This window comes from Oncorhynchus gorbuscha, linkage group LG21 (genome assembly GCF_021184085.1).
Source record: "Oncorhynchus gorbuscha isolate QuinsamMale2020 ecotype Even-year linkage group LG21, OgorEven_v1.0, whole genome shotgun sequence".
NCBI lineage: Eukaryota > Metazoa > Chordata > Actinopteri > Salmoniformes > Salmonidae > Oncorhynchus > Oncorhynchus gorbuscha.
The window spans coordinates 45551264-45578705 of record NC_060193.1 but is presented as its reverse complement, the minus strand read 5'-3'; the positions used below and the strand labels follow the sequence as shown (position 1 = coordinate 45578705).

General features: G+C 43.9%; 3 protein-coding genes across 7 annotated transcripts; all 3 read right to left on the bottom strand.

Annotated features, from left to right (window-relative positions):
* Positions 1 to 4: 4 nt before the first annotated feature.
* LOC124007914 (NGFI-A-binding protein 1-like) lies at positions 5 to 14948 on the bottom strand. Of its 3 annotated transcripts, none has more exons than XM_046318780.1 (7): positions 14816 to 14948; positions 4812 to 5629; positions 4464 to 4597; positions 4005 to 4176; positions 3388 to 3556; positions 2477 to 2614; positions 5 to 2273 (listed from the first exon to the last, which is right to left on the bottom strand). In XM_046318780.1, exons 2-7 carry the CDS (start codon positions 5625 to 5627, stop codon positions 2197 to 2199), a joined length of 1506 nt encoding a protein of 501 aa, XP_046174736.1. In that variant the 5' UTR covers positions 5628 to 5629; positions 14816 to 14948; the 3' UTR covers positions 5 to 2196. The 3 variants fall into 3 exon arrangements, with proteins under 3 accessions (XP_046174736.1, XP_046174735.1, XP_046174738.1); XM_046318779.1 differs by lacking the exon at positions 14816 to 14948 and adding an exon at positions 6638 to 7124; XM_046318782.1 differs by lacking the exons at positions 5 to 2273; positions 14816 to 14948 and adding an exon at positions 6638 to 7127 and having other exon boundaries at positions 2494 to 2614; positions 3303 to 3556.
* Positions 10208 to 22790, bottom strand: LOC124007912 (major facilitator superfamily domain-containing protein 6-A-like). Of its 3 annotated transcripts, none has more exons than XM_046318776.1 (11): positions 22494 to 22790; positions 20513 to 21825; positions 20285 to 20355; positions 20000 to 20054; positions 19537 to 19865; positions 18753 to 18850; positions 15783 to 15944; positions 15402 to 15500; positions 15139 to 15224; positions 14816 to 15016; positions 10208 to 10331 (listed from the first exon to the last, which is right to left on the bottom strand). In XM_046318776.1, exons 2-11 carry the CDS (start codon positions 21821 to 21823, stop codon positions 10242 to 10244), a joined length of 2502 nt encoding a protein of 833 aa, XP_046174732.1. In that variant the 5' UTR covers positions 21824 to 21825; positions 22494 to 22790; the 3' UTR covers positions 10208 to 10241. The 3 variants fall into 3 exon arrangements, with proteins under 3 accessions (XP_046174732.1, XP_046174733.1, XP_046174734.1); XM_046318777.1 differs by lacking the exon at positions 10208 to 10331 and adding an exon at positions 12930 to 13542 and having other exon boundaries at positions 22494 to 22788; XM_046318778.1 differs by lacking the exons at positions 10208 to 10331; positions 18753 to 18850 and having other exon boundaries at positions 14842 to 15016.
* Positions 22791 to 22980: 190 nt separating this feature from the next.
* Positions 22981 to 25064, bottom strand: LOC124008938 (insulin-like growth factor-binding protein complex acid labile subunit). The gene is made up of 4 exons (XM_046320536.1): positions 24929 to 25064; positions 24302 to 24645; positions 23970 to 24129; positions 22981 to 23839 (listed from the first exon to the last, which is right to left on the bottom strand). The coding sequence occupies exons 2-4, from the start codon at positions 24628 to 24630 to the stop codon at positions 23267 to 23269; spliced, it is 1062 nt and encodes a 353-aa protein (XP_046176492.1). The 5' UTR covers positions 24631 to 24645; positions 24929 to 25064; the 3' UTR covers positions 22981 to 23266.
* Positions 25065 to 27442: the final 2378 nt, after the last annotated feature.

Below are 27442 nucleotides of genomic sequence, written 5' to 3'. Positions count from 1 at the left end.
CAACCACCATAAAAAATAAAGTTTAATAATGTTTATGTGCTGTATAACAAATAAAATATATTAGTGTTTAAAAAAACAACAGGTGCATATCTACTGTGTAGACAAGCCTGGGCTAACTCGATGACTTACGATAACAGTGATAAGAACATGAATCAATGTACTATCAACATCTTGGCTGTCTATCACACTGCTGGACATGCGTTGGTCTGTAAACATTACATGACACTGATTAAACTAAACCAGTACAGAGGACAGGAGAAGTCACCTAGCACAGAACAGAACAGACAGTGGGCCCAGAAAGTATCTACTTAGTACTTACAAAAGTATTGCATTTGTTGCAGTCTATTTGACCTAGAGAGACTATTACTACAAAACTGTTGTGACTGCGGTGATGCCAAAAAAGACAAACAGACTCTATAGCAAGACAGATTTACACATTTAGAAACACAACATTAAACAACCATCTGAGAGCTAATTCTAACATACGAACGTCTTGAATTATACATTGGTGGTCACCGGTGAAACACTGCTAGGATCTAAGACTACGAGGCTGTGTAACACGAACACCTTATGATACCAGATACTTTCACTTGTTTTCTCTAACAACAGTTATTCGGTTTTTGCTCTACACACATAAACACAGTACTGAGATTGACACCAACATTACACTGACAAAACTCTGCTTTTGGGATTAGGCAAATATTCTTGTAATTGTACAGGCCGAATTGGCCCTGTCGGTCCTACAGTGAGATATGTATTAAAACACAACTTTCTGGAGTGTTTTTAACGGGGAAGAAATCAAGAAGTTACATATCGGGATATTCTTTTTGACAATATATCGCAAAATTATTTTGGGCAATCTCGCAATGTTATTTTTGTGCTTGTTAGCTATACATGCGCAAAAACTCCAGTATTTCCCCTTCTATAGCTTGTTATCCATCTTCTTTTAAAATGGTGAGCAAACATCCTTTCGGCACTTTTATTCACATGACTGATCAAAACACATTTTGTCATGGCTTTCATGGCTCTTTTTTCATGGCTCTGCAGTATCAAATCACAATACATATCGAATTGGCACCTAAGTATCGTGATAATATCGTATCGTGAGGTCCCTGTCAATTCCCAGCCCTAATAACAGACCAGGGGCCCTACTCAATACAATGGGTAACTCAATGTTGTGTTGAGGTTCAAATGTGCATTCTTACAGTACAACATCATGTGTTTGACAGACTTATCAAGGAAACTCGATTTGTCTAGGCCAACCCACAGGCAGACTGGCCATCTGGCATGGCATTTCGGGCAAATGCCAGATGGGCTGGTCATTTTTTTTGACTAGTGTGCCTGTCTAAACAGTTTTTGTGCACAATTATCATGGGGAAAAAATGGGCTGGTATGGGGGCCTTGAGGAAAGAAATGGGCCGGTGTGGGGGCATCAACGTTTTTGTTTAAATGATAGGGCTGATTTTTGGTCCCAGTCCATCTCCGGGCCAACCTATCCCATAACACTGATCTGAACTCTAACTCGTGATCTATACACAAACAATTCTGCAGCCTCAGTTTAATTTACAGTACCACTCATAAATACATACAGTACATACAGTAGGATGATGCAAAACTATAATTTCTCCTCTCCAGATAGCTCTCTTTCCACCTCTGATTAAAACAGAATCCTACTGTATTCTTTACAGTACATCAGTTACCCACCGATCGAACACGACAAGCCAAAAATAGCTTGGGGTATTTTTTTGTTCTTTTTCATATCCTGACCACTGCGCTCGTTTCACTTAACTACATTCAAATTCATGAAGCGAAACAGAATGTAAGCTCAGGAGATCAGGATTGTGGTACAAGGCTACTTTCCCGACCCATCATTCTTAAATAATATCATGCACATCAATCAATAAATACATAAAGGCCTATACAGCATGAAAGTCATCCTGTGAAAGGACATCCTCGTTCAGTTTTCCCCCGTGACTGAATCTATGCTCTACTCTAGACGCTTTGGCAAAAACCTTAGACAAAATGAAAGAAAATAAATGTTTTTTTTTTGTTGTTGAGGCAACGTTGGTTTGTTAAGGCTCTACTGTGGCTGTGCTTGCTTTAGTATCCATTGATTTGACTGAGATAGACGCTTAGTGTAAAAAGTGTAAATGACGACTAAAACCGGATGGGGAAACAGACAAAGGATAGGAGGCACTATGTGGAATCCTCTGGTTCTGATTTGATGGTCTTTCTGTCAGTGTGGTTGGCCGCTTGATGCGAGGATCCATTTTCTAAGGTAAAACACAAAGAAAAGATCATCAGAATAAAACATGCCATGTGTTTTCTAACCATATACCTTTTCACTCATAGTGGAGCTTGAATGTAGGCAGGTGTGTGCATGCAACAGACCATTACTAATACTCACTGTTTGTAGTGTGTACGTATACATACGTGACTCAAGAATGAACATACATTTGCCCGAGTGGTGCTGTACCTGTTGCTGGTGCTTTGGCCTCATCTGTGTTATGGTTGTTATGGAATCGTTTGAGCTCATTGGCTAGCTGCTTCCCCAGGGGAAGCTCCCCCTCCGCCACACTCTTACTGGGCACCCGCAAGTTCATTGGTCGCTCGTCTGAAAACATCCATAAACACACAGACAAACATTAGGGCATGCGTAAACCATTGAGATGCACGCTGCCACCTTGCACAATCAATTCCAATGGCACTGCTGTTACAGTACCATTCACGAAGCTGCTTTAGGTGATACAAAAAAAATGACATTTAACATTCTGTCTCTCAAAATCTTGAGAGATCTGATGCGCATTTGCACTGGGCCCGAGTTTGTACTCCACTCGGTGCCCCCCCAAAAAATATTTTATACTCTTCTTCTCATTCAACTTGAATAAGGTGCTTTAAATAGCTTATGAAGGAGAGACAGGATGAAAGAGAGAGCGACAGAGAGAGAGTGGGAGAGAGGAGAAAGACAAAGAGAGAGAGAAAGAGAAAGAGAGCGAGAGAGACGCCCCTGGGCAGCCACATGGCGGAGGAGGTAAACAGGCGTGGGAGAGTTAATGACAGGTGCAGAGAGAGGATAATTATGGGTAACATGAATATAATGAGCTGTCAGGAGTATGGGCCATGCGAGAGAGAAAAGGACGAGAGAGAAAAGGACGAAGATGGGATGAGTCCCTGAGGGACGGCTACCGGCTTAACACAGTTATGATTCCTCCTCACTTTGAGATGTGTGAAGAAGAAAAACAGATACAAAATGAATCCCTGACTTATAAAATAAGATTTGAAGGCTGGAAATGGTGACTCACAGAGCTGTGAATTTGGAACATGAGGACAGCACTCATGTACGAGCGCACTCCAAAGAGAGACGCAGAAGACAGACCGTACCGTTACCTTGGTGCTCTGTGCTTTTGTCTACCGACGTGCCGTTGGTGCCTGGAGCCTCGCTGAGGTACTTCAAAGCCCCTGCAGGTATCCTCCAGTCCAGAGCGTGTAACCTCTCCTGTACCGCGGCATCATGGAGGATCTCCATCTGTCTGGCTAACAGACGGTCCAACTGCACCTGTTAAAACAAAATACATTTACAGGGCGTTAACAACTGCTCCTACTCTTGTAAAAAAAACATGCCTCCGGAAATGACCGGGTCAACTAACCGTGTCTCCGATAATGTTTACTTTATACAATTAGAAAAAAATGTAACCCCTTTTTCTCCCCCAATGGAAGCCAGCCGCAGCAATGTATTGGAGGACACACCGTTCACCTGACGACCGCTAGGTCAGCCTGCAGGCGCCCGGCCCACCACAAGGAGTCGCTAGAGCGCAATGAGCCAAGTAAAGCGCTCCCCTAACACGGGCGACCCGGACTCCTGATCACAGCCGATTGTGATACAGCCCGGGATCAAACCCGGGTCTGTAATGATACCTCTAGCACTGCGATGCAGTGCCTTAGACCGCTGCGCCACTCGGCAGGCCCATGTTTACATTTTGTCATCCACTTTTCAGGCATGTTACCTGAAGGTTTCTCCCAACTATCTCCTCTCCTCTGGACTTGGCGCAGGCTAGCTGTTCCCTCAGTATGCCCTGTCTCATGTGGATGGCCTGCAGAGCCTCCTGGATGTCAAAGAGGTTCTCCTCTGTCTTGATTCTTTTAGGAGACGGCTCATCTCTGTCGCCGCAGCGAGACCTACAGTGGAGAAGACGATACATTCCGTTTGTATGCGGAGAAACAATTGAAAGATATGGAACGCATCGTCCGAACATGACATGAATCATACCATAGGATCATTTACATAACTGAAAAACATGTCTCTGTAAAATGTAACACATTACAGTAACGAGTTACATAATAATAACCACGGGGAGAAAATGTACTTAAGCAAGTAAATAAGTCACCCATGCTTCCCAACTTCCCTTCGCTAACTCTAATAAGCAACGGTTGTGTGCGGTGCAGTGGAGGAGAGTGGCTCTTACTTGCTGGTCCTGTAGGTGTATTTGTAGGTGACCTCTCTGGAGATCTGCCTGGCCAGACCGAACAGCTCGTCTCTACGGGTCAGTAGCACCACGTCTCTCATACACAGCTGGGCTGCTGCTTCGTTCACTGTCAGCTGAAAGGCAGGACACGCGTGATAATAAGTCATGTTGTCAACTATAACTGTAGATAGACAACTCTGTCAGTGAGCTCTTCAGTTGTAACTTCTACTACTGCCGACCTACTTTTAGACGGCTGAAGCAAAGCGCACTGAGGTTTGTCACCTGTATTGCACTGGCACTGAGTAGACTAACCTAGGACTGCAAAATGATCCCATCTCTTATCCCTACCTCATGAAGCGTCAGTTGTTTGCCGTCCCTCCTCTTCGAGTCGAAGCGTCCGTAGATGGCGCTATACTTCCTGACCTCCTCCGCTCTCCTTGGATCATCATCACTCATATCAAAGATGTGGCTAATCATCTTAGCAAGTTTCTTATTGGTCTTCAGCTGCTCTTTGACCTCTGTGGGGTCGCTCTTGGACAGGGCCGGGGTTATCCGGTCCACACACTCCAGGACAGACTGCAAAGCTGCAGCATCGAGTGCCTCCAGACCCTCTCGGGGGGACGACGGAGACCCCCGGTCGGACGGAGAGAGGCTCTGTTCGCTGTCGTTGCTGTGACCCGACCAGAAGCGCCCCTCGCTGCCACTCTGCAGTGGAGACCCCCCTGACACTCTGTCCCTGGCCACATCCAGCTTTCCTGGATCCAGACATGTCGCAGCTATGATTTTGGGAACCTTGACATGGGTCTCGCCACGGGCGCTGTTGTTACCCCCTCGCTCCGCGCCGCCCGGCGTGGGTGACCCCTCGGGTAACTTATAGACTGGTATACTACACACCGGTACAGATGTCAGGGGCTGATTAAACAACGTTGGATTGGTGACCCAGTCTCGCAGGGATTTCTGGAGCCTCCGGACGTGCAGGGGCTTGCTGGCCATGCCCACCAGAGCCATAATCTCTAGGAACTCCTCCTCCCCGGCCTCACAGAGCTGTTGCACGTCATCTCCTCCCTGCTGGATGAAGGCCTCGTAGTAGTACAGCAGGTTGGCCCTCTGGAGGATTCGGTAGAGCTGCAGCTCCCCCAGAGTTCTGGGCAACGCTGCCGCCATGCCTGGGAGAGAGAACACAAGACGGGATGGGCATGAGGTTCTGCCTGACCAGAGAGTGTTGGTGTATGTGTGTGTGTGTGTGTTTTTGGGAGTGGAAGTGTGTTTTTGGGAGTGTGTATGTGTGTGTGTGTGTGTATGTGTGTGTGTGTGTGTGTGTGTGTGTGTGTGTGTGTGTGTGTGTGTGTGTGTGTGTGTGTGTGTGTGTGTGTGTGTGTGTGTGTGTGTGTGTGTGTGTGTGTGTGTGTGTGTGTGTGTGTGTGTGTGAGACTGACTGAGAGAGAAAGAGGCACTCCCTCCACTCCGCCTGAGTTCCCTTTGTAAATTCTGCAGTACTAGGGCTGCAGAAGGAAGAGTGGCGGTTCGCAGTTAGAGCCCTGTTAGTTGCTGATGGGACCACATGCCACAATCCTCCTTTGCAGCATGCGTAGGTGGCCTTTCTCACACACACATGCTCCACTTGCTTTAGCCAAGGGATTGTTAACTACCCATTTCTTGCAAGTTAGAGGACTATGTCACAAATAATTAGATATTGCTGAACGACCTTTAGTTATGTGAATAATATAATTTGATTGTTTATCATCAATGGGAATTCAGAGTGTTTGCAAACAACTGCACAACTACTTCATTACCACATGCTGTCAAAACCAAAGAACAGAATGCAACGCAGCCTGATAAAACAGACCTTCCAAAGAACAGAGCAGATCAAGAGGCAAAGATGACCATGGAATATTTGCACAAATCAATCTAGCTAAATAGAAAATAAAATACATTCGTTTCAAAACACCACAAAGTAAAAATGTAAATGCAAAATGCAGTAATCCAGCACCAGACTAAACGTCACTCAAAACCGGTTTTGCAAGTAAATCCACATCAGGAAGATGAATAAAAAATACCATTGTCGGCCATAATAGAACAGTGCTGCAACATTGTATCAAGGCTACAACCTGTTACATTATTGTCATAGCCCAATAACGTATTCCAACGAACGATGTATTTTAAGTGTTACATACCTGGAAAACGTTAGTCCTCTTTCGTTTCCTTTATCTAGTTGTTACAGTCTATCAGCTACAGTATAGGCTGAACTGCCATAAACTGTAACTGAATAAACTGTACAATTATCGGTAGATCTATAATTTCCTAATAAACGCCCTCTCTGGCCTAAAAAGTCATCGCGTTCTTTGACAACGTTTGCCTTCCCTCCTTCGCCTCCTTGAATAGAAATGCGATTGTGTTGAACGTCTGTAGACTAGATGAGTGTGAGCTGCCTGCTTGCTACCCTACCCCCTCCTCCCCGGCGATTGAAATTGGGATATTCCGCGGTTGCTACAGTGCTCACTCCCACGCGCCTGCGTGACGCAAATCCTGGCGTGGGCGGACAGGGGCGTGGGAGGCTTCTGCATGGAATACCAAGCACCACATCTCAGCAGTGGCAGAGGCAGGCAGCGCCGGTCAACTGGGACGGTGTGAGGCGAGGGCAGAGTAGACCCTAAAACGCCCTTTTGGCTATATGACTGTATAGAAGTGAAACTGTTGACATTTCAGATAGACTAATAAGGATTGGCTCATGTCATCTATGACGTAATTAGGTTATTTGATCTTTTACTTTATTGATTGAGATGTTTTTTACTCCTTCACTCTTTGGATAAAACACGTTAGTATATGCAAATTATATTTCTATGCAAACATTTATTTTGAGTCTCTTGCCATGACAATTTAGTGTCTTTAGTGTTTTATCCATCACATTACTCTCAGAATTGAGGCAGTAAGTGGGAATATATTCTGAGAGAGAAGGGGGACTTTGCCCTATGTGTGCATGGGAACCACAAACATTTCTCTAAGGATTTACATACACCCACACAAATCCTCGGTTTGCACCAGCCCCTTTTCCAAATATACTCTCAGACTTGTGCATTGCCCATTTCACTTTGGGCGTGGACTGTCTACAATACTAATCAACTCACAGAATATAATATAATCAACTCACAGAATAAGATGTTCATTCTGTGTCCTTCACTGTCATGTGAATATAAACTCTTCACATTATTATCACAAATTATAGAAAGAAGAAAGGCTTGTTCTCTCTAGGGACACAACAGAAAGCGTCCTGCTTACTGTTATATTAACTCAATCTGCTTCTGTATCAATGAGCTATTTCTGGCAAGTAGGCCATGCAGCCACAGCACACAGCACAGCCTTAGGGAGATAATGAGGCTTTGTTTTCATCCTGGAGAATAGATCTAGAATATATCTAGAATCTACACACTGCTACTGAACAAACTCTCAGTGCACATTTCTTGTACTCGTGAGAAAAGAGACTCAGAAGCATGGTACACTTACTAACTTCTGTCTATATTTGCAGAGCTACTTTTTTCAGCTGCACTTTTGTTTTAAAGAAAAATTATAATAATGATTACGTATTTACCGAGCTACTACTTTAGCTGCTACATTTTTTTTTACCAAGAAGATGAATTATCAGGATAATTGAGTAGAGGAGCATATACTGTATTTCCCCATCCTTGAGACCAGAGAAAAGAGAAAATAACCGACTGGCTAATATTTACTATCCTTCCTGTTTGGCCCTGTCCGGGGGTGTCCTCGGATGGGGCCACAGTGTCTCCTGACCCCTCCTGTCTCAGCCTCCAGTATTTATGCTGCAGTAGTTTATGTGTCGGGGGGCTAGGGTCAGTTTGTTATATCTGGAGTACTTCTCCTGTCCTTTTCGGTGTCTTGTGTGAATTTAAGTGTGCGCTCTCTAATTCTCTCTTTCTCTCTTTCTTTCTCTCTCTCGGAGGACCTGAGCCCTAGGACCATGCCTCAGGACTACCTGACATGATGACTCCTTGCAGTCCCCAGTCCACCTGGCCGTGCTGCTGCTCCAGTTTCAACTATTCTGCCTTATTATTATTGGACCATGCTGGTCATTTATGAACATTTGAACATCTTGGCCATGTTCTGTTATAATCTCCACTCGGCACAGCCAGAAGAGGACTGGCCACCCCACATAGCCTGGTACCTCTCTAGGTTTCTTCCTAGGTTTTGGCCTTTCTAGGGAGTTTTTCCTAGCCACAGTGCTTCTACACCTGCATTGCTTGCTGTTTGAGGTTTTAGGCTGGGTTTCTGTACAGCACTTTGAGATATCAGCTGATGTACGAAGGGCTATATAAATAAATTTGATTTGATTTTGATTTATTTACAGTAGTTTACAACATTATATTTTATGAAGGAGATTAATGATGAGGATAGGTAATTGAGTCAGAGAATGCGTTCCAAATGGGCACCCTATTCCCTATATAGCGCACTACTTTGGACCAGAACCCTATGGGGAACAGGGAATAGGTAGCCATTTGGGACACAGGCAGAGTAGAGGAGCAGCTGTTGTGTGGTTTTAATGATGTGCTTTCCACACAGCCAGACAGGGCCAGGGTAACAGAGAACAGGTACGTTTAGCCCAGATAGTTTCCAGCAGCACACCCACTCCTTTAATCCTGTCTGTGGACGGCCCTGACCTGCCAGAGCACGCGCACACACACACACACACTCCCTCTGAGTACACCCAGGTCGCAATTGTAAATGAGAACTTGTTCTCAACTTGCCTACCTGGTTAAACAAAAGTTAAATAAAATGTAAATAAATAAACACCCTGCACACCCGGTTACATGGCTACATTAGGCTATATATATATTTTCCATTGAATATGTCCACTTTTAGAGTTGAGATAACATATATATTTTCCATTTGCCTCAAATCGTTTCATCGGTACTGTATTTCAGATTTCTAATAGTGCTCTTTTTAAAAGTGTTCTGTACATCTTCACTGTTGTACCAATTACAAACACGTTTCACCGACACCCACGCGCGTGTGCGCTTGTCAGCCCCTCGCCTTACCCTGTGATACCACCCCCACACACACACCAGAGAAAGCTTCCTGGTCTCAAAATGGTTAAGATGAAGGACATGAATATCACATCAATTAGAATATAATAAATGCAATATTTACAGACATGAGCACTTATGCAGGTGTTATGACACATTATGCATTAAACACTATTAAACTATAAATGTGAATAGTTGACTTTCATAGTTTTTTTAGTAAGTGAAACATTTACATTTTGTAGGCGAACCCTAAACAGTATGTAACGTATAGCCCATTACTTTGTGTTTTTGTGTCCGATGCCATGAGCATCTTACGTCTGAGTGAACATGTGTCTGCGAGCTAAGTGTGGGTGGAAGTGTGTGTGTGGGCAGCAGAGTGTGCTGTGTATGTGGGCGGAAGTGTGTGTGTGTGTGTGGGTGGGTGCGGGTTGAGATAAGTACTACAATCTTAGAACTGATGAGGTAGTATTATTACTATAAGCTTGACGCCATTTTTAGATCAATGTCACTATGTTGGTTGTGCAGCAATAAATGCAGCAGCTGAACATTCAGTGAATCCCCCCCCCCCCAGTAAATAGTGGTCCTAAACCCTGAGGGGTTTTACCCATGCGGGTGGGCCTACGATCACACAGGTTCCAGAGACCCCCTCACCGCCCACCGCCTAGCCCAGCTAATGTGTGTCAAATTATCTTCCAATGTACTCACCCACTCACCCACTCATCCCCATCACCACTGGGCTGGCTCATAGGGCAGCAACAAAGGCTCTCCACTTCTGCCGGTCTTCTGCCATCTTCCCCACTGTGCACCAGCCCTGATGGTGTTGGAGCTCAAACTGCAAACGCAGGGGAAATATCACCTCACACAGATGCCAAGTCTAGACTCGTGCTCTTAAATGACGGTTTAATATGATCATTTATTTCAGAGACGTTGTATTGTATCCTCAGTCTATCAAAGATAACCCGGTTCCCTTTATAAAAAAACGAGTAGAACTGATGAAACAAACTACGCAAACAAGAAAAGGAGTAAAACTTATGTTGGTGTTCTCTTTGAAGCGAAAGCCAGACAATTTTGCATGATTATTGCCGTTAAGTTTTTGATCTCAACCCAACAGGCATGAAAAACAACAGCAGACGCTAGGGATTAGGATCCCCCCCACTCACACGCCCACCCGCAAATCAAGTCCCTGACTCAGTCACAAAACCTCAGCAACATAGTTTGCCTCACATGTACTTTACTTTACAGTCCTTATCATATAAACAGACTCATCCAAAAGGATGAGTCTGTTTATCTCTCTATGCAGTTGACAAGAAACTGACATACCAATTATTGAAGTGCGGAAATGTTAAGTCGACTGCTTAGACCTCAGTGAACCACTACTTAGGCCTAAATGGCTGTGGGCTGGGGAGTCATTCTACTCCTCAACACTGTCCTTGCTCCTTGGATCCTACGGCTTTGCTGCCCAACCGGGTATTGGGGTGGGAGTAACCATGGCTCTGAGCTCCCTTGGTGTGCCTCCTGCAGGCTAAGGCTGGGGCTGGTGTGGGCTGTGGGCTAGAGGCTGGCCCTGTGGGCGTTATGTATGGTTGTATTGATGACGGTAGAGACAAAAGCCTCTCACTGTGTCCCACGGGGCACTTTTTCCTCACTCTGCAGGACATGCTTAGTAGGGCACACAGCCACCGCAGCAAAACTGTTTGCAATGGAAAGCGACAATCTGAGCTCTAATTTGACACATACAGGTAGTAGGCAGAGGCTACCACTTTCACTGTTTTAAAAACGTTTTCCACCAACTTAACAATATGACCCTGGTGACTGTATATCCTGGAGGGTTCCTAAAAGATCACGCAGGCCTACACCATATCACACCTATCATTCTAATGATCAGCATGATTATTACCATGTGCAGCTATTTCATCAGTGCACCACTGTCAGTGTACAGTGCAATTCAATAAAAGGATGCTGCTACAGTACTACAACAGACCCACGATGCCCTGCTGAACATGGCAGCTGTTTGGTCCCATCATGTCCTAGCATGTTGGAGTGTCCACACCGCAGGCATAAATAGGACCAGTTCATGACTCAAACACTTTCAGCAAAGCCATACGTACCCACAAGGCATCGCAGCGGAACTAATGTATGTGCGAGTCCGTGTGGTCAAGAGTAAACAAATATTATACTGGTGTTTGCATCAATAAGATCGTTGAGGAACATGGGAATGTCATCATTTTCTATTAGACTTTCAAATGAACTGATTCATGAGAGTACTTTCAAATGAACTGATTCATGAGAGTACTTTCAAATGAACTGATTCATGAGAGTACTTTCAAATGAACTGATTCATGGGAGTACTTTCAAATGAACTGATTCATGAGAGTACTTTCAAATGAACTGATTCATGGGGTACTTTCAAATGAACTGATTCATGGAGTACTTTCAAATTAACTGATTCATGGGAGTACTTTCAAATGAACTGATTCATGGAGTACTTTCAAATGAACTGATTCATGGAGTACTTTCAAATGAACTGATTCATGGAGTACTTTCAAATGAACTGATTCATGGAGTACTTTCAAATGAACTGATTCATGGAGTACTTTCAAATGAACTGATTCATGAGAGTACTTTCAAATGAACTGATTCATGGAGTACTTTCAAATGAACTGATTCATGGAGTACTTTCAAATGAACTGATTCATGGAGTACTTTCAAATGAACTGATTCATGGAGTACTTTCAAATGAACTGATTCATGGAGTACTTTCAAATGAACTGATTCATGAGAGTACTTTCAAATGAACTGATTCATGGAGTACTTTCAAATGAACTGATTCATGAGAGTACTTTCAAATGAACTGATTAATGAGAGTACTTTCAAATGAACTGATTCATGGAGTGCAGCTGATGGAGAAACCTTAAGGTAAAATAAAAAAATGATTAATTCCTTAGATGTAGACAACAGGCTTAACAATATTGGATAAGACAGCTGCCACGGTCAGTCTTGTCTCTTGAGACTGTTATAGTAGAATCACTTTATATAGAGTACACCTAATAAGGATAATGAAGGACATTAATTGCTGTGTTCAAAACAAAGACGATTCGGGGGAAACAAGTCCAATAATGAAATCTTTTTTTTTTTTTTTCCCCCATCTTCAACATCAATATTAGCTTATATTTTCTGCCGAGACAAGGGATGTTGCAGATGGCATTGTGGTGTAGTTTCTGAAGAGAACACTATTACTGTCCTCCCACACATCCATCAGCAGCAACAGCACGCACACCCTGGCCTGAACACGCACACACACACACACACACACACACTTAGGGTTAGTACTTCAATACGGTACACTACTGCCACCAAGTGTCTCCTCTTAGGATTTTAAAAACATGCCGGAATAGACAGCCATAATATCATTGAGACACCAGAAAAGCAGTGAAAGTTAATGATTTATCTACAAATACATTTTTATTGTCTACACACACATCATTTCATCCCAAGAGTCAAAATAATAACATGATTGTCAGAAGCACGTGCAGGAAGACACAGAGGAAATAAATACATTACATTCTAGACGGCAACAATCCCTTTTGACCCTTTCTAGATCAAATTCGATTTACACAATGCCAGATCACACACACACACACACACACAGAAAGCTTATCACTCAGTACATTTTACAGCACACAGTAATCGATGTGGAGTAGTGCTCACTGCTCCTTACCCCTTCCCTAATGTACATGTCACAGGAACCAAAGGAGACACGCGGGTGAATGTAAGTACCGTTTCGAAACTCAACTCAAGCCTTTAATCTACTGCCGGAAAGACAGTTGATGTGAAGCCTCAAAGTTACCAGGTGAAAAAGGCAGGCTGCTCCACAGAGTTCCCCTAGTCTGGTATGGGAGAGGGCTGGGATTCGGGGTGCTCTGCGGAGTGGGCCTTGCTAGGTATGCTGCCTGGGGGAACCGTTATGGGGGTGTGGTGACTTCTGTTGCTCTGTGTTCAGTCTCCACTGCCTTGTATTCAGAAGAGTTCTGATCATTTTGCTCCTGGCAACAGACGAGATAATAGAACGTCATTGGCTAATCAATCACAACAAAATGTTTTGTGTACACTAAAGACATAACCAAACCATGCACTAAACTAGTAAACCAAACACGGGCACATAGGACATTTGACCACATTCACCACCGCATGTTCACAAATACAGTGTGGAATTCACCTCTACAGTGCACACAAAGAGCAAACACAGGCTCACCTTTCTTTAGTTCACATGAAGGTGTGGGGAGAAATCGTTCACATATTGTCACTGTTAATCATACGATATAAAGATAAATCCCATTGAAGTCAAATATTTAAAAGGTTATAAAAAAAAAAGAAGAAAAGAACATGAATTGGCTTGAAATTCTTAAACTTTGGATTTGACACATCTGAGGACAAGAGTTCTCATTGAGATTTGGACACATCTGAGGACAAGAGTTCTCATTGAGATTTGGACACATCTGAGGACAAGAGTTCTCATTGAGATTTGGACACATCTGAGGACAAGAGTTCTCATTGAGATTTGGACACATCTGAGGACAAGAGTTCTCATTGAGATTTGGACACATCTGAGGACAAGAGTTCTCATTGAGATTTGGACACATCTGAGGACAAGAGTTCTCATTGAGATTTGGACACATCTGAGGACAAGAGTTCTCATTGAGATTTGGACACATCTGAGGACAAGAGTTCTCATTGAGATTTGACACATTTGAGGACAAGAGTTCTCATTGAGATTTGGACACATCTGAGGACAAGAGTTCTCATTGAGATTTGGACACATCTGAGGACAAGAGTTCTCATTGAGATTTGGACACATCTGAGGACAAGAGTTCTCATTGAGATTTGGACACATCTGAGGACAAGAGTTCTCATTGAGATTTGGACACATCTGAGGACAAGAGTTCTCATTGAGATTTGGACACATCTGAGGACAAGAGTTCTCATTGAGATTTGGACACATCTGAGGACAAGAGTTCTCATTGAGATTTGGACACATCTGAGGACAAGAGTTCTCATTGAGATTTGACACATTTGAGGACAAGAGTTCTCATTGAGATTTGGACACATCTGAGGACAAGAGTTCTCATTGAGATTTGGACACATCTGAGGACAAGAGTTCTCATTGAGATGTGGACACATCTGAGGACAACAGTTCTCATTGAGATTTGGACACATCTGAGGACAAGAGTTCTCATTGAGATTCGACACATCTGAGGACAAGAGTTCTCATTGAGATTTGACACATCTTTATAAGATGACTACCGTCCATCATCCTACCTGCAGTGGCTGTGTCTCTGAGGGTAGACTACTCTTGGCCATGCAGTACATCTCTCTGATCTGGCAGACAGCGAAGGCTATGGTGACCCAGGGGGATCCACTCAGCACCCAGGCCGGTCTGTTAACATCCTCCTGCTCCTCCTGGTGCTTGGTCTTCTTAGCCGGGGGACTAGGGTTAGAGCGGGGCACCATCACACCCACCTGGCAGTAGTAGTAGTAGTAGTAGTAATTAGTAGTAGTAGTACTAATAGTACACGTCATTATCCCACAATGGGAAATTGTTTTGCTGAAAGAAGCAGTACAACAATTTGGAGAGTTCTGACCTGGCTCTGGTTCTGCATCAAGTCTATGGTAGCGATGGGAACTGGACTGGAAGGAACCGGAATGTTCTCTGCTAGCATCCTGTCCTCTATTGAGGGGAATACAATTTAGGTTATTTGTGTATGGTACACTGTTAAAAATACATGTGGTTTAGTGCAATATATGAAGCAATCCACGAATCCATTCTATACAGAACAAATTCCTCGAACAGTGCAGGGTCTGTAAAAAAGAAAAAAATGAACTGAGGTGCTCTCCCCTCCCTCACCCTTTTCCTCGTTTTGTCCGGTCAGACATTGAATGAAGGAGAAGATGAGGAGTATCACCAGGGAAGCCATTCCAATCCCTCTGAACGTCTCTGCAGCTCCTGGAAAAAGAAAGATGCACTTTACAGACACAGAAACAACACAACAGTTACACTTCATGTTAAAGGTGTCATTTAACAGGGTTATGAAAGGTTTGTACATCGTTTATAGACAGTTGATTATTAGTGGGCATGTATGTAGTTCATAAATGTGTAATAAATAGTATAACTCATTGGTTCTCAAAATCATGTTCTATTATAAAAACACGGCTGTATGTCAAGAGTTGCTTAATTTCACGACTCAAATGGGACTGTCAAAAGGGGCCGTTGTCGTCGCAGCCGTACCAAAATAGTTGACGAAGACTCCCCCCACCATGGCCCCACAGCCCCGTCCCAGCCCCAGGTGTAGACCCTGGAGGATACCCTGGGCAGAGGTCCTCAGAGCTGGGGGCACCGCGGCACTCAGGTAGGAGATACAGGCTGCCCAAACGGACGCATGGGTCACACCTACAGTACAAAGAGACAAGACAGAAAGACAAAACAAAAAGGTTAGAAAAGTCAAATACTGTGTGTGGCTCAGTTGGTAGAGCATGGCGCTTGCAAAGCCAGGGTTGTAGGTTTGATTCCCACGGGGAACAGTACGAAAATCTATGCACTCACGACTGTAAGTAACTCTGCATAAGAGCGTCTGCTAAATGAGTAGAATGTCAATGATGCCAGAGGACAAGCATTGATGGAGGTGTTAAACATTACACAGCGTATAAGGATAAAAATGCTTCTTCAAAGTAGGGGCGGCAGGTAGCCTAGCGGTTAAGAGTGTTGGGCCAGTAACCGAAAGGTCGCTGGTTTGAATCCCTGAGCCGACTAGGTGAAAAATCTGTTGATGTGCCCTTGAGCAAGGCCCTCAACCCTAATTTCTCCTGTAAGTCGCTCTGCTTAAGAGTGTCTGCTAAATGACAACAACAAAAAACGTAAAATGTTATACATTATTTCAATAATAACATCATATAGAAAAAGAAGTCTGTCTTGTAGTATTAGCGCCAATAGGGAAAACAATCTAACAGGAAACCTCGCCTCTCTTTTATTTAAGTCCTATAGATAAGGAAGTGTTGACACTCAGACTTCCATTCATCATCCGTCAGGCAGACGGACTTCTCATTCCTTGACCACAGATTCAAGACGTCGGATAGATATACACACACATCCTTACGCTGAAGTAACGGGGTGGTCATCTTACTTTGCTTTGTGGGCTGGGACTGCAAGACACTCCTCTAAGACAGAGTTCAGGAAGAAGCTATAGCACCAAAGCAAACAGTGCCTCTCACTAATGAGCAGTAATAACGAGATTATTCTTATGTATTGAGTTTTTACTAGAAAAATTGTCATGAGGCGTAGGCCTATAAGACATTTTATCCGCCACCATTCAAAACACAACGCCAAAGTTATATTCCTTGCAAGAATCATGGATGAGTACATTCACTATACAATACGGGCCTCTGTCCTAGAGCAGGGGTTGGCAACAGGCTTTCTTTTTGGCCCCCCCAAAATTTTTAGAAAAAAAAAATATATATAATCATATACACTACATGACCAAAAGTATGTGGACACCTGCTCGTCGAACCTCTCATTCCAAAATCACGGCCATTAATATGGAGTTGGTTCCCCTTTTGCTGCTGTAACAGCCACCACTCTTCTGGGAAGGCTTTCCACTAGATGTTGGAACATTGCTGTGGGGACTTGCTTCCATTCAGCCACAAGAGCATTACTGAGGTCGGTCACTGGTGTTGGACGATTAGGCCCGGCTCGCAGTCGGCGTTCCAATTCATCCCAAAGGTGTTTGATGGGGTTGAGGTCAGGGTTCTGTGCAGGCCAGTCAAATTCTTCCACACCGATCTCGAACAAACCATTTCTGTATGGACCTCGCTTTGTACACGGGGGCATTGTCATGCTGAAACAGGAAAGGGCCTTTCCCAAACTGTTGCCACAAAGTTGGAAGCACAGAATCATCTAGAATGTCATTGTATGCTATAGCGTTAAGAATTCCCATCACTGGGGATCCCGAGTGGCGCAGTGGTCTAAGGCTCAGTTGGTACATCACAATGCTGGGTGTACCACTAGAGATTCTGGGTTCGAGTCCAGGCTCTGTCACAGCCATCCGCGACCGGGTGACCCATGGGGCGGCGCACAATTGACCCGGCGTCGTCCGGGTTAGGGAAGGGTTTGGCAGGCAGGGATATCCTTGTCCCACCACACACTAGCGACTCCTGTGGCGGGCCGGGCACAGTGCATGCTGTACGGTGTTTCCCCCGACACATTGGTGCGGCTTCCGGGTTAAGTGGGCATTGTGTCAAGAAGCGGTGCGGCTTGGTTGGGTTGTGTTTTGGAGGACACACGAGTTTCGACCTTCGCCTCTCCCGAGTCCGTATGGGAGTTGCAGCAATGTATGAATGTAACTACCAATTGGATACCACGAAATTGGGGAGGAAAAGAGATTTTAAAAATATTTCCCTTCACTAAGGGACCTAGCCTGAACCATGAAAAACAACCCCAGACTATTATTCCTCATCCACCAAACTTTACAGTTGGTACTTTGCATAGTAGTTTTGGGTAAAAAAAAGAGTGCAAAATCACCAGGAATTCATCTAAAAATGTGTTTAATTTAGGAATTCTGTTTCTACACCCAAAACATATATAATACATGATTGTGTCTCAAAATACACTCTTCTTGGGTCAATTTGCAGTATACAAATTATAATTATTTTCTGGGCCCCGACCATTCTCTTCGACAAAAATCAGCCCACTCTGGATCTAGTTGCCTACCTCTGTCCTATTGGTTATTTTGCACCCAAGGTGTCTGAAAGAGGGAGTGGAACAATATTATTCTCCTGTCCAGTGTTTGACAAGACCCATCCAACCGGCTCTTAAATAATCTCTCATCTGTAACCACAGAAAGACAAACAGGGGTAACATTGTGCCTATTCACTAGTCATATGACATTACCAGGATATCCTTCTTCAATTTCCTTTTGTTGATACTGTCTTTTAATATGACCGTTTTTGATGTGATACTGTAATGTCCTTTTCACTTAAAATCAATATTAACATTCCTTTAAGTTATATCTTATCCTGTTCTTGTTTCGTTGGCATGGAAAAAGGTGTTTTATGAGGCAGCGATTGCTTGAAACAACAGAGATTCCCATCCTAAGATTTACTTTACTGAGGCTCTCCAGCCCTTAACAACGGACTCCAATTTGAACCTTTCCTCAGTCAGATGTCAACAGGAAGTAACGTCAATGTCGGACCTGCTCTCTCTTACCTTGCAAGACCTCCATAGGCAGAACTATCCATGCATTCTCCAAGTAAGAAATGTACAGGTAGCGTGCTGTGTTACATGCCAAGCCAATGTACAAGACCCTAAGTTAGGAAAACAGGGAGGAAAGAAAGAAATTAGTGATGAGATTTTCAGAGGTTAGGTACTCCGAGCAAAAGTTATTAAGAGGAAGCAAACAGATCAGCGTCTTTTGTCGCGTTAATTATCTCAGGTCCAAAGAGATGCCCTACCAGGCATAGTTAGTATGACTCTTTGCGTACAGTGCCCATTGAACTGGTGAGGCAAAAAGCAGTGGCACAAATTCCTCTTGAGACCTTTGCACTAATAGGTAACTGCATTACTTGCCGGGTTATAACCACCCAAGATGTTAAGAGAAGAATGTTTGTGTGTCAAAATGACATAGGTCACACAGAGCTGATAGAGTGATGGCCCTCTCTCCTTAAACATAACAGCACACTCTCAAATGTCCCTGCTTTGTGCTAGGTCTGTCTGTCTGACTATAGTATACACTGACTATAGTATAGGTCTGTGTGACGTTCAAGCAAGAGGCACTCTAAATGAACACGATTTGTTTACATGCAGTATGTCTAGCTGAGGTGAAACGGGATAGAGAATGTGGAAATCCTCAGTTTCAGAAAATACAGTGTGCTTTAGTTGTTGTTGCTGCTGTTTCTGGTAAAAGATTTGGCTAAAAGAGATGGATAATGTGATATCCCTTCCTCCACCACCCTCCCCAAAACAACAACAACAACAACAACCCCATCCTTACCTGATGTGTCCCACCAGCTCAATAAACTTATGACTGGTGAAGTAAGCAGCCAGCTCCGACACATGACTCAGAACCGAACACACACCAAACAGCGTGGTGGTCCCCTTCAGGTCCTCTAGATGCCAATACAGAAAGGTGAACACAAAGCCGTAACCGAAGCCCATGAACCAGGCGACGAACAGCACCGTGCTGTACTGAACACTACAGAACAGCCTGAGGAGGTCACTGTAGTGGAAAGGCTGTTCGGGGATGGTAGACTCTGGGGTGATGGGGGTCTGGTCCGAGGTGGAGCTCTCACTCCCCTCTGGAGATGCCACATTCCCGCCTACCTGTTTGAAAAAAATAAGGTGTGAAACAAATAATAATAATAAAAATATTCTATTTAAAGCAGTATTTACTTCTGCTAAAGAAATTAGAAAGACTATTCCACTTAGTGTGAGTTTCAATTTTCCAGATGATTTACCTGTGGTATCTCTACCTCCTGGGGCCTCTGAGACAACTCCTGTCTGTAGTCCCCACTGTCAAATCAAATCAAACTTCATTTAAAAGATCATTTAAAACCACCAGACATTTACAGTAAAATAATCAAATGAAAGATATTAAAAACAAACAGCAGTTGTATAAAATAGACGAATAAAAGTACATAAAACAAAAAGGAAGTCTAAAATAAGAATAAAATCATTGATTTAAGGCAAAGCTAAAAGGGCAGGGTTTCAAACCTAATTTAAATTGTGTCCGCCCCTATTACCTGTCGAAGTAGAATTGTGTTGCTACCACCAGGGCCAGGCCCATCATCACTCCAAACACTATGAAGGCCACCTGGACAAGGAATGAAAGAAAGAGAGAATGAGTGAATGTATGAATGAGTGAACAACTGAACAAATGTAATTAACTCCGTTTGTATTTACGCATCAACTATGTCGTCCTTAGCGACCCATTGCTTATTATTTGTCACACGTTCAATGTCATACATCACCTGGTAGTTCTTATATTCGGGCAGGATACAGCCGACCACGCCGTCGATGAGCAGCGTAAGGTGGGTGTGGTCTATCCAGATACCCACTAGCAGCATGGTCACGCCCCAGCCAAGGGACCCCCACATTCTCTGCAGGCCGTAGCGGTCCCGGTGCTTCCCCAGGTACTGTAACGTCACCGTGTCCACAATGGTGACTGCCGGCGTGCTGAAGAACTCCCCCACGATGATGACCAAGAGGATTAGGAGAAAGATGCTCTCTACCTGATCCTCATTGTACTCAATGATGTACTCTCTGGGTTGGGTGGGAGCAGGGGTAGTGGTTGCCATAGTTGTTGAAGTAGTATTTGGTGTAGCTTGAGTGGTATTGCCCTGCTCGTGAGGCACCAATATGGAATGTGTGGTGGGGGCGTGGTTAGGGGCAAGGGTGGGGTTTTTAGTGGTTAGTGGCATAGTTGTAGTATTCACTAAAAGCTGAGTGGTATTGGCCTGCTCATTAGGCACCACTCTGGGTTGGGCTTGGGTGGGGGTGTAAGTGGTTGTTGCCGTGCCATTGTTCTGCTCGTAAGACACCCCTGTGGATTGGGTGGTATTGCTATCAGCACCTCTTCTATGCCTGCGGCGTACACTATAGCCAGAATCACGGCGATTCAAAACAAAAAGGAAGCTAGGAAAGTAACTTCGAAACAAATCCCGACGACTTCTCCCCGTGTGATTGGTGGAAACGTCTGGTAGCGAGCCGTTAATTGGTATCATTGTCGTCAAGGGGAGTATTGGTGGGGCCACAGTGGGGATGTCCACCTTCTCCTTACAGACCATGGCAGCTGGTTTGACAAAGCCGATGCCACAGTTGAACACCAACCAACACAGCACAGAGAACAGCAACAATGGCTTCCCTTTCTTAAAACGATCGGCCACCACTCCCCAGAATGGCGCACTGCAGAACTCTATAAAGTACCGGATCCCAACCAACAGTCCACTACGGCTTGGTGACATCCCGAGCTGCTTGTAGTAGACGGCTAGGAGCGGGTGCAGGGAACCGTATGCTGCATAGAAGAAGAAGTAGAAGATCTTGGAGATGAGGAGCTGGGAGTTGACTCGAAGGCACATCCTCTCAAAGCAGCCTAGGTCTTTCAGTGGCGAGGCCATGGGTGTCTCTGGAGCAGACTGTGTGTCTGATGCTGCAGCAGGCACTGGCTCTCGGTCGGTCTGCAGCTCCAGGGAAAGATTGTTGAAGGGTTCGTCCAGGACGTACTTCCTCTTCTGGTCCTCTTCGTCGTCCGATAGGATTACCACTTTGTCGTCCACAGCCATCTCTGGAAGGCAGGAAGTTAGATTCATGTTTACTGGAACCTAAACAGTAGGCTACATTGATTATCACAAGCATACAGTCTATGTGTAGAAATATTGATGTTACGCATATTGATGTTACACAGGAAATGGAAACCACTTGTTACTTACCTACTTCATGTACTTGATGTGCTGGTTAACAATATGCATAGTAAAGTTTGCTTAACTAATATATATATATATATATGTCTTTCGTGATTACAACACAAAGCATATTGAAACACTATGCTATACAGTAAATATGTTTAGCATAGAATTGGCTACAATAAATATTAGGCTTCAACAAGTTGCACAAGTGGTGTAACAAATATAGTAACATTGTTACAGCCTAATAACTCACGTTGATCGCGAGTGGGAATGTCATATCAGAAGAACTGGTGAAACCGGTGAAAAAATACATTTCACCGTCCAATGCGGAAGTGTAAACGAAATGCATGTTTCACTATCAAATAACACTTCACACCAAATTGAAGAAATAAAAGTACGTTTACTTTAAACAGTGCTGAACAGCGCACTTAAATCATACTATTGTAGAAACGCAATCAAATCAAATAAAACGTCAAAAATGTGAATTAGCACAGTTTCTCTTTAAATTGGAAATGAGCTTGGACGCCGATGATCTCATCAATCTTACCTGCAAAAGTCCCTGGTCCGCGTCCCTATTCTTTCAACCTTGACTAAGCAGGTTCGGCGGTGGCAGTTGTGTCTCCCCGTCTGAAATCGAAAGCTTTCTGCATTGCCTACAATGCAGCTTATTCTGTCGTTATCCTATGCATCCATGATACCGATGATACACCATAAGTAATATCCTTAATAAACACATCCTAGTTCAGGCCATTTCGCTCAGACTGGAACTCCGAACTCGATTCGCCCAGACGATGGGCCTCGTGTGACGCCTCTGCTATCTGTTAAAGCGAACCCAACCTCCCAAATAGTGTCCCCGCCGCCCGTCAACATACACCAACTACTACTGTAAATGCAATAAGAGCATGTTTATAACGAAGTGTGAAGGCAAGATGTGCAATTGTTATTGTTTCTAAAAAATATATATATATATAAAATTTATATTTCTTACATCATAAAGGAAATGGATAGAGTACAATGCGGCTAGTGCACATTTCAATTGCGTTGAATTTATTATTTTTCAAACCGTTAGTATTGTTCATATTGTATTTCAAAGTATCTAATAGAACACTACAAATTCTGGTATTATTACAAATGCAAAAAGTGTACAAATTGAGTAATTGATTTATGCATTTGTGTACAATAAATACTTGGTGAAATTGTACAATAGCCTACTAAATGCCCTTTAAAATATGACGCTTATAACTGTATCAGATAGATATTTTCTTCGTGTTACTGTACAAATGCATTAAAATGATTCTGTTGCCGAGTAAAAGTCAATCCCTAGTGATCTGAGTCAGACAAGTTGCCCTGCTCCGTCCAATGCTTTCCCCTCTTCTTCTTCTTTCTCTTCCTCTCCGCCATGACGATGGCCCCCAACACTGTTATCATCATGGTGATCGTGATAATCAGCACAATAACCACCTCGGCGATACACAGCTCCGTATCCACATCCATCAACCTGTAGTTCGCTAGTTCTGGCGGAGCATTACAGCTAAGATTATAGTAATCATCCAAAAACAGCCTTTGAACACTTCTAAGCTTGTGGAACACTTTCTGCAGGTCACAATTGCAGTTCCAGGGGTTTCCTTCCAACAGAATATGGGTACTGTAGGTGTGGATGCTTAGGAAGGTCTTGAAGTAGATGGTGCTCATCTGGTTGTGGGCCAGGTTGAGCAGGGCCAGGGAGGTCATGGGTGTGAAGACACCCTCTTGAGTCTTGTTGATCTGGTTCCCCTGCAGGTTGAGGACCTCTAGGGACTTCAGCATGGAGAACACCCCATTGTTCAGGGAGACGAGATGGTTGTCCTCCAGGTGGAGCTGCCGCAAGGTGGACATGGAGCCAAAGGACCTCACCTGGATGGAAAAGAACAAAATAAAATAAAACACAATACAATATAGTAAAATAGAACGGAATAGAATCAAATTGTATAAGCCCTGTATCACTTTATTTGATGATGATCAACAAAAGTAAAAACAACCTCACCTGGATATTATGAATGGCGTTGCCAGTAAGGTTGAGCCTCTGTAGGCCATCCAGGTGCATGAAGCTCTTGCTGTGCAGGGTGTGCAGGTGGTTGTGGCTCAGCTGCAGCTCTCTCAGAGCATTCAGGCCCAGGGAGAAGCTCTCGCTCAGGGACGAGATCCTGTTTAATCAATCGATAAATCAATCGACGAATCTATCCATCCATCCATCCATCAAATTTAATTGACAAAACCCCTTTGACATGAACAGTTGTCACAAAGTGCTTTACAGTAAGACCACAAAAGAGCAAAACAAAAACAAGAGCACGGTGGCCAGGGAAAACATCCCACTACCTGTTACAACTCAGGTCCAACTGCTGAAGGAACTCTAGCTGGGTGAAGGCCCCGTCGGCCACAGCGCTGATGTTGTTGTCCTTTATGAGCAGAACCCTCAGTTTGCGTTCCATTCGGAAGGAACTCTTCGGAATAAAGGTTAGAAGGTTCATAGAAAGGTCCAGGTGTTCCGTGTAAGGAGGGATGGGGTTGGGCAGTTGGGTGAAGAGGGCGTTAGTGCACGTGGTGAGTTTCAGTTCCTCATGACAGTCGCAGCCCTTCTCGCACGGGCTGCTGCGAGACTTGGAGTGAACCGCCATCAACAGTAGGAGACTAAAGAAGTACTGCATTTTGGCCCCTTACGCCTGAAAGGACGAGACAGAGAAAGTGTGGTAACGCTTAAACATAAAGTTGTTGTACCTGTGTATTAAGGCTGTAAGTACACTAGCAACTGCAGTCTATTTGCATGTTGTTGTGTTCTAATTTCGGAACCCTGATAATATAGTAATATAGCCCTGAAAACATCCAGGACGTGTGCTACCATTTATACAAGTATCCCTGACACAACAGTCTACAACAAAGCATCCATTTGGACCAAATATGGCAATTTGGCCGTAATAAAATAAAGAGAAAACATAAACACCTTACATGTGTGAGGAGCAGCAGATCTGTCTTTATTCACCCCGCTGTTGTTCTATCAACAACCTGTCTGGTGGAAAACGTACCGAGGGAACCAGATGGCCCTCAGAACGCAGACAGATGGGTGGCCCTATTGTTCAGGGCTGTTGCTGTTGAGAGAGAGAGAGAGAGAGAGAGAGAGAGAGAGAGAGAGAGAGAGAGAGAGAGAGAGAGAGAGAGAGAGAGAGAGAGAGAGAGAGAGAGGGAGAGAGAGGGAGAGAGAGAGAGAGAGAGAGAGAGAGAGAGAGAGAGAGAGAGAGAGAGAGAGAGAGAGAGAGAGAGAGAGAGAGAGTCAATAATTCACATCTCTGATGAGGAGGGGGCTGGAGAGGAGAGGAGAGGAGAGGGGGTTTAAAGAGATTGCTTGTGAACTGGGGCAACGTCTGAGAATAAGGCGACACTTCCTTCCTTGAAACATGAGTGTGTGGGTTTTGTGATTTGAGGACAGCAGGTGTCTACAGGGGTGGAAGGGAGTGAGATGATCCACCATTTATGTAGCCTAGTTGATGAATCAGATATTTATCTGCTGAACCTGTTGAACTGCAGTGAGAAAGATGATAGTAATTCCAACCAAATCCCTAATTTAGTTTCAATTTCTATCCTTCAGTCAATCCATGTTAATCTGACATCTCAGTTTACCCACATAAGCCTTTTCCCGATCACCATGTGAAAGACAGAAATGGTTTCTTCATGGTGGATGCTTGTGGATAGCTAGCTTCTCCTCTACGTATCTGTTGTGTTGTGTAGCTCAGGTAGCAAGTGCATGGAGCTAGCATCCACAATGCTGTGGGTTCAATTCCTGGGTGTATTAAATACACACACAGTCTACTAAAAAGGTATGCATTCCCTGAACTGTAAATTGCTTTAGATCAGAGTTTCCCAAACTCGGTCCTGGGGCCTCCACTGGGTACATGTTTTGTTTCCCCCCCTGTGCTACACAGCTTATTCAAATAACCAACTCATCATCAAGCTTTGACTATTTGAAATCAGCTGACACAGCTGCTAGGGCAAAAACCAAGACGTGGACCCAGAGGGGGCCCCAGCACCGAGTTTGGGAGACCCTGTTTTAGATAATAGCGTCTGCTCAGTGGCATACATAATCCAATGACTATAGATCAGGTGTCTGCTATGAAAGAGAAGTTAGACAGAGTTGTGTAGGGGTTTGAGTTTCATTCTGGCCCCTGGTTTTCCAGCAAGGCCTGACCTGGACAATTCTGTCTGTGACTGGAAACAAAGTATTGCTTTTTCAATATAGCAGATCTTTAGTCTGCCACACAAATCGTACACTGAACAAAAATATAAACGCAACATGCAACAATTTCTGAGTTACAGTTCATATAAGGAAATCAGTCAATTGAAATAAAATCATTAGGTCATAATCTATGGATGTCACATGACTGGGAATACAGATATGCATCTGAGGGTTACAAATACCTTTAAATAAAAGTAGGGGTGTGGATCAGAAAACTAGGCAGTTTCTGGTGTGACCACCGTTTGCTGCATGCAGCGCAACACATCTCCTTCGCATAGAGCTGATTAGGAAGTTGATCGTGGCCTGTGGAATGTTGTCGCACTCTTCTTCAATGGCTGTGTGAGGTTTCTGGAGATTGGCGGGAACTGGAAGACGCTGTCATACACGTCCATCCAGAGCATCCCACACATGCTCAATTGGTGACATGTCTGGTGAGTATGCAGTCCATAGAAGAACTGGGACATTTTCAGCTTCCAGGAATTGTGACATGCGACATGGGGCCGTGCATTATCATGCTGAAACATAAGGTGAGGGAGGCGAATGAATGGCACGACAATGGGCCTCAGGATCTCGTCATGGCATTCAAATTGCCATCGATAAAATGCAATCGTGTTTGTTGTCCATAGCTTATGCGTCCTGCAGATGAAGGCAAATGTGGAGGTCTTGGACTGGCGTGGTGACATGTGGTCTGCAGTTGTGTGGCCGGTTGGACGTACTGCCAAATTCTCTATAACAACGTGGGAAACGGCTTATGTTAGAGAAATGAACATTAAATTATCTGGCAACAGCTCCGGTGGATATTCCTGCAGTCAACATGCCAATTGCACGCTCCCTCAAAACTAGAGACATCTATGGCATTGTGTTGTGTGACAAAAATGCACATTTTAGTGTGGCCTTTTATTGTCCCCAGCACAAGGTGCACCAGTGTAATAACCATGTTGTTTAATTAGCTTCTTGATATGCCACACCTGTCAAGTGGATGGATTATCTTGGCTAAGAAATAAGCTTTTTGTGCTTATGGAACATTTCTGGGATCTTTTATTTCAGTTCATGAAACATGGGACCAACACTTTACATTTTGTGTTTGTATTTTCGTTCACTATACTCATAGAAGACTGACTGGACAGATTATAGATCATATTTAGTTCCATGCCTAATGCAAAGTAAGTGTGTGCAATTGATATACATTATTTTAACATTCCATAAAATATATACTTTTTACTAAGTAGTGA

What these genes read in the sequence shown, in the direction of transcription:
- LOC124008938 (XM_046320536.1), bottom strand. Translation starts at nt 24,630, where the DNA reads ATGCAGTACTTCTTTAGTCTCCTACTGTTGATGGCGGTTCACTCCAAG. An exon ending in TTGGACCTGAGTTGTAACAG is followed by an intron (nt 24,130 to 24,301) that starts GTAGTGGGATGT and finishes TTGATTAAACAG; the next exon opens with GATCTCGTCCCTGAGCGAGA. An exon ending in ACGCCATTCATAATATCCAG is followed by an intron (nt 23,840 to 23,969) that starts GTGAGGTTGTTT and finishes TTTTCCATCCAG; the next exon opens with GTGAGGTCCTTTGGCTCCAT.
- LOC124007914 (XM_046318780.1), bottom strand. Translation starts at nt 5,627, where the DNA reads ATGGCGGCAGCGTTGCCCAGAACTCTGGGGGAGCTGCAGCTCTACCGA. An exon ending in AACAACTGACGCTTCATGAG is followed by an intron (nt 4,598 to 4,811) that starts GTAGGGATAAGA and finishes CCTGCCTTTCAG; the next exon opens with CTGACAGTGAACGAAGCAGC. An exon ending in GGCCAAAGCACCAGCAACAG is followed by an intron (nt 2,274 to 2,476) that starts GTACAGCACCAC and finishes GTTTTACCTTAG; the next exon opens with AAAATGGATCCTCGCATCAA.
- LOC124007912 (XM_046318776.1), bottom strand. Translation starts at nt 21,823, where the DNA reads ATGGCTGTGGACGACAAAGTGGTAATCCTATCGGACGACGAAGAGGAC. An exon ending in ACACAATTCTACTTCGACAG is followed by an intron (nt 20,055 to 20,284) that starts GTAATAGGGGCG and finishes TTGATTTGACAG; the next exon opens with TGGGGACTACAGACAGGAGT. An exon ending in AGGAGGTAGAGATACCACAG is followed by an intron (nt 19,866 to 19,999) that starts GTAAATCATCTG and finishes TTTTTCAAACAG; the next exon opens with GTAGGCGGGAATGTGGCATC.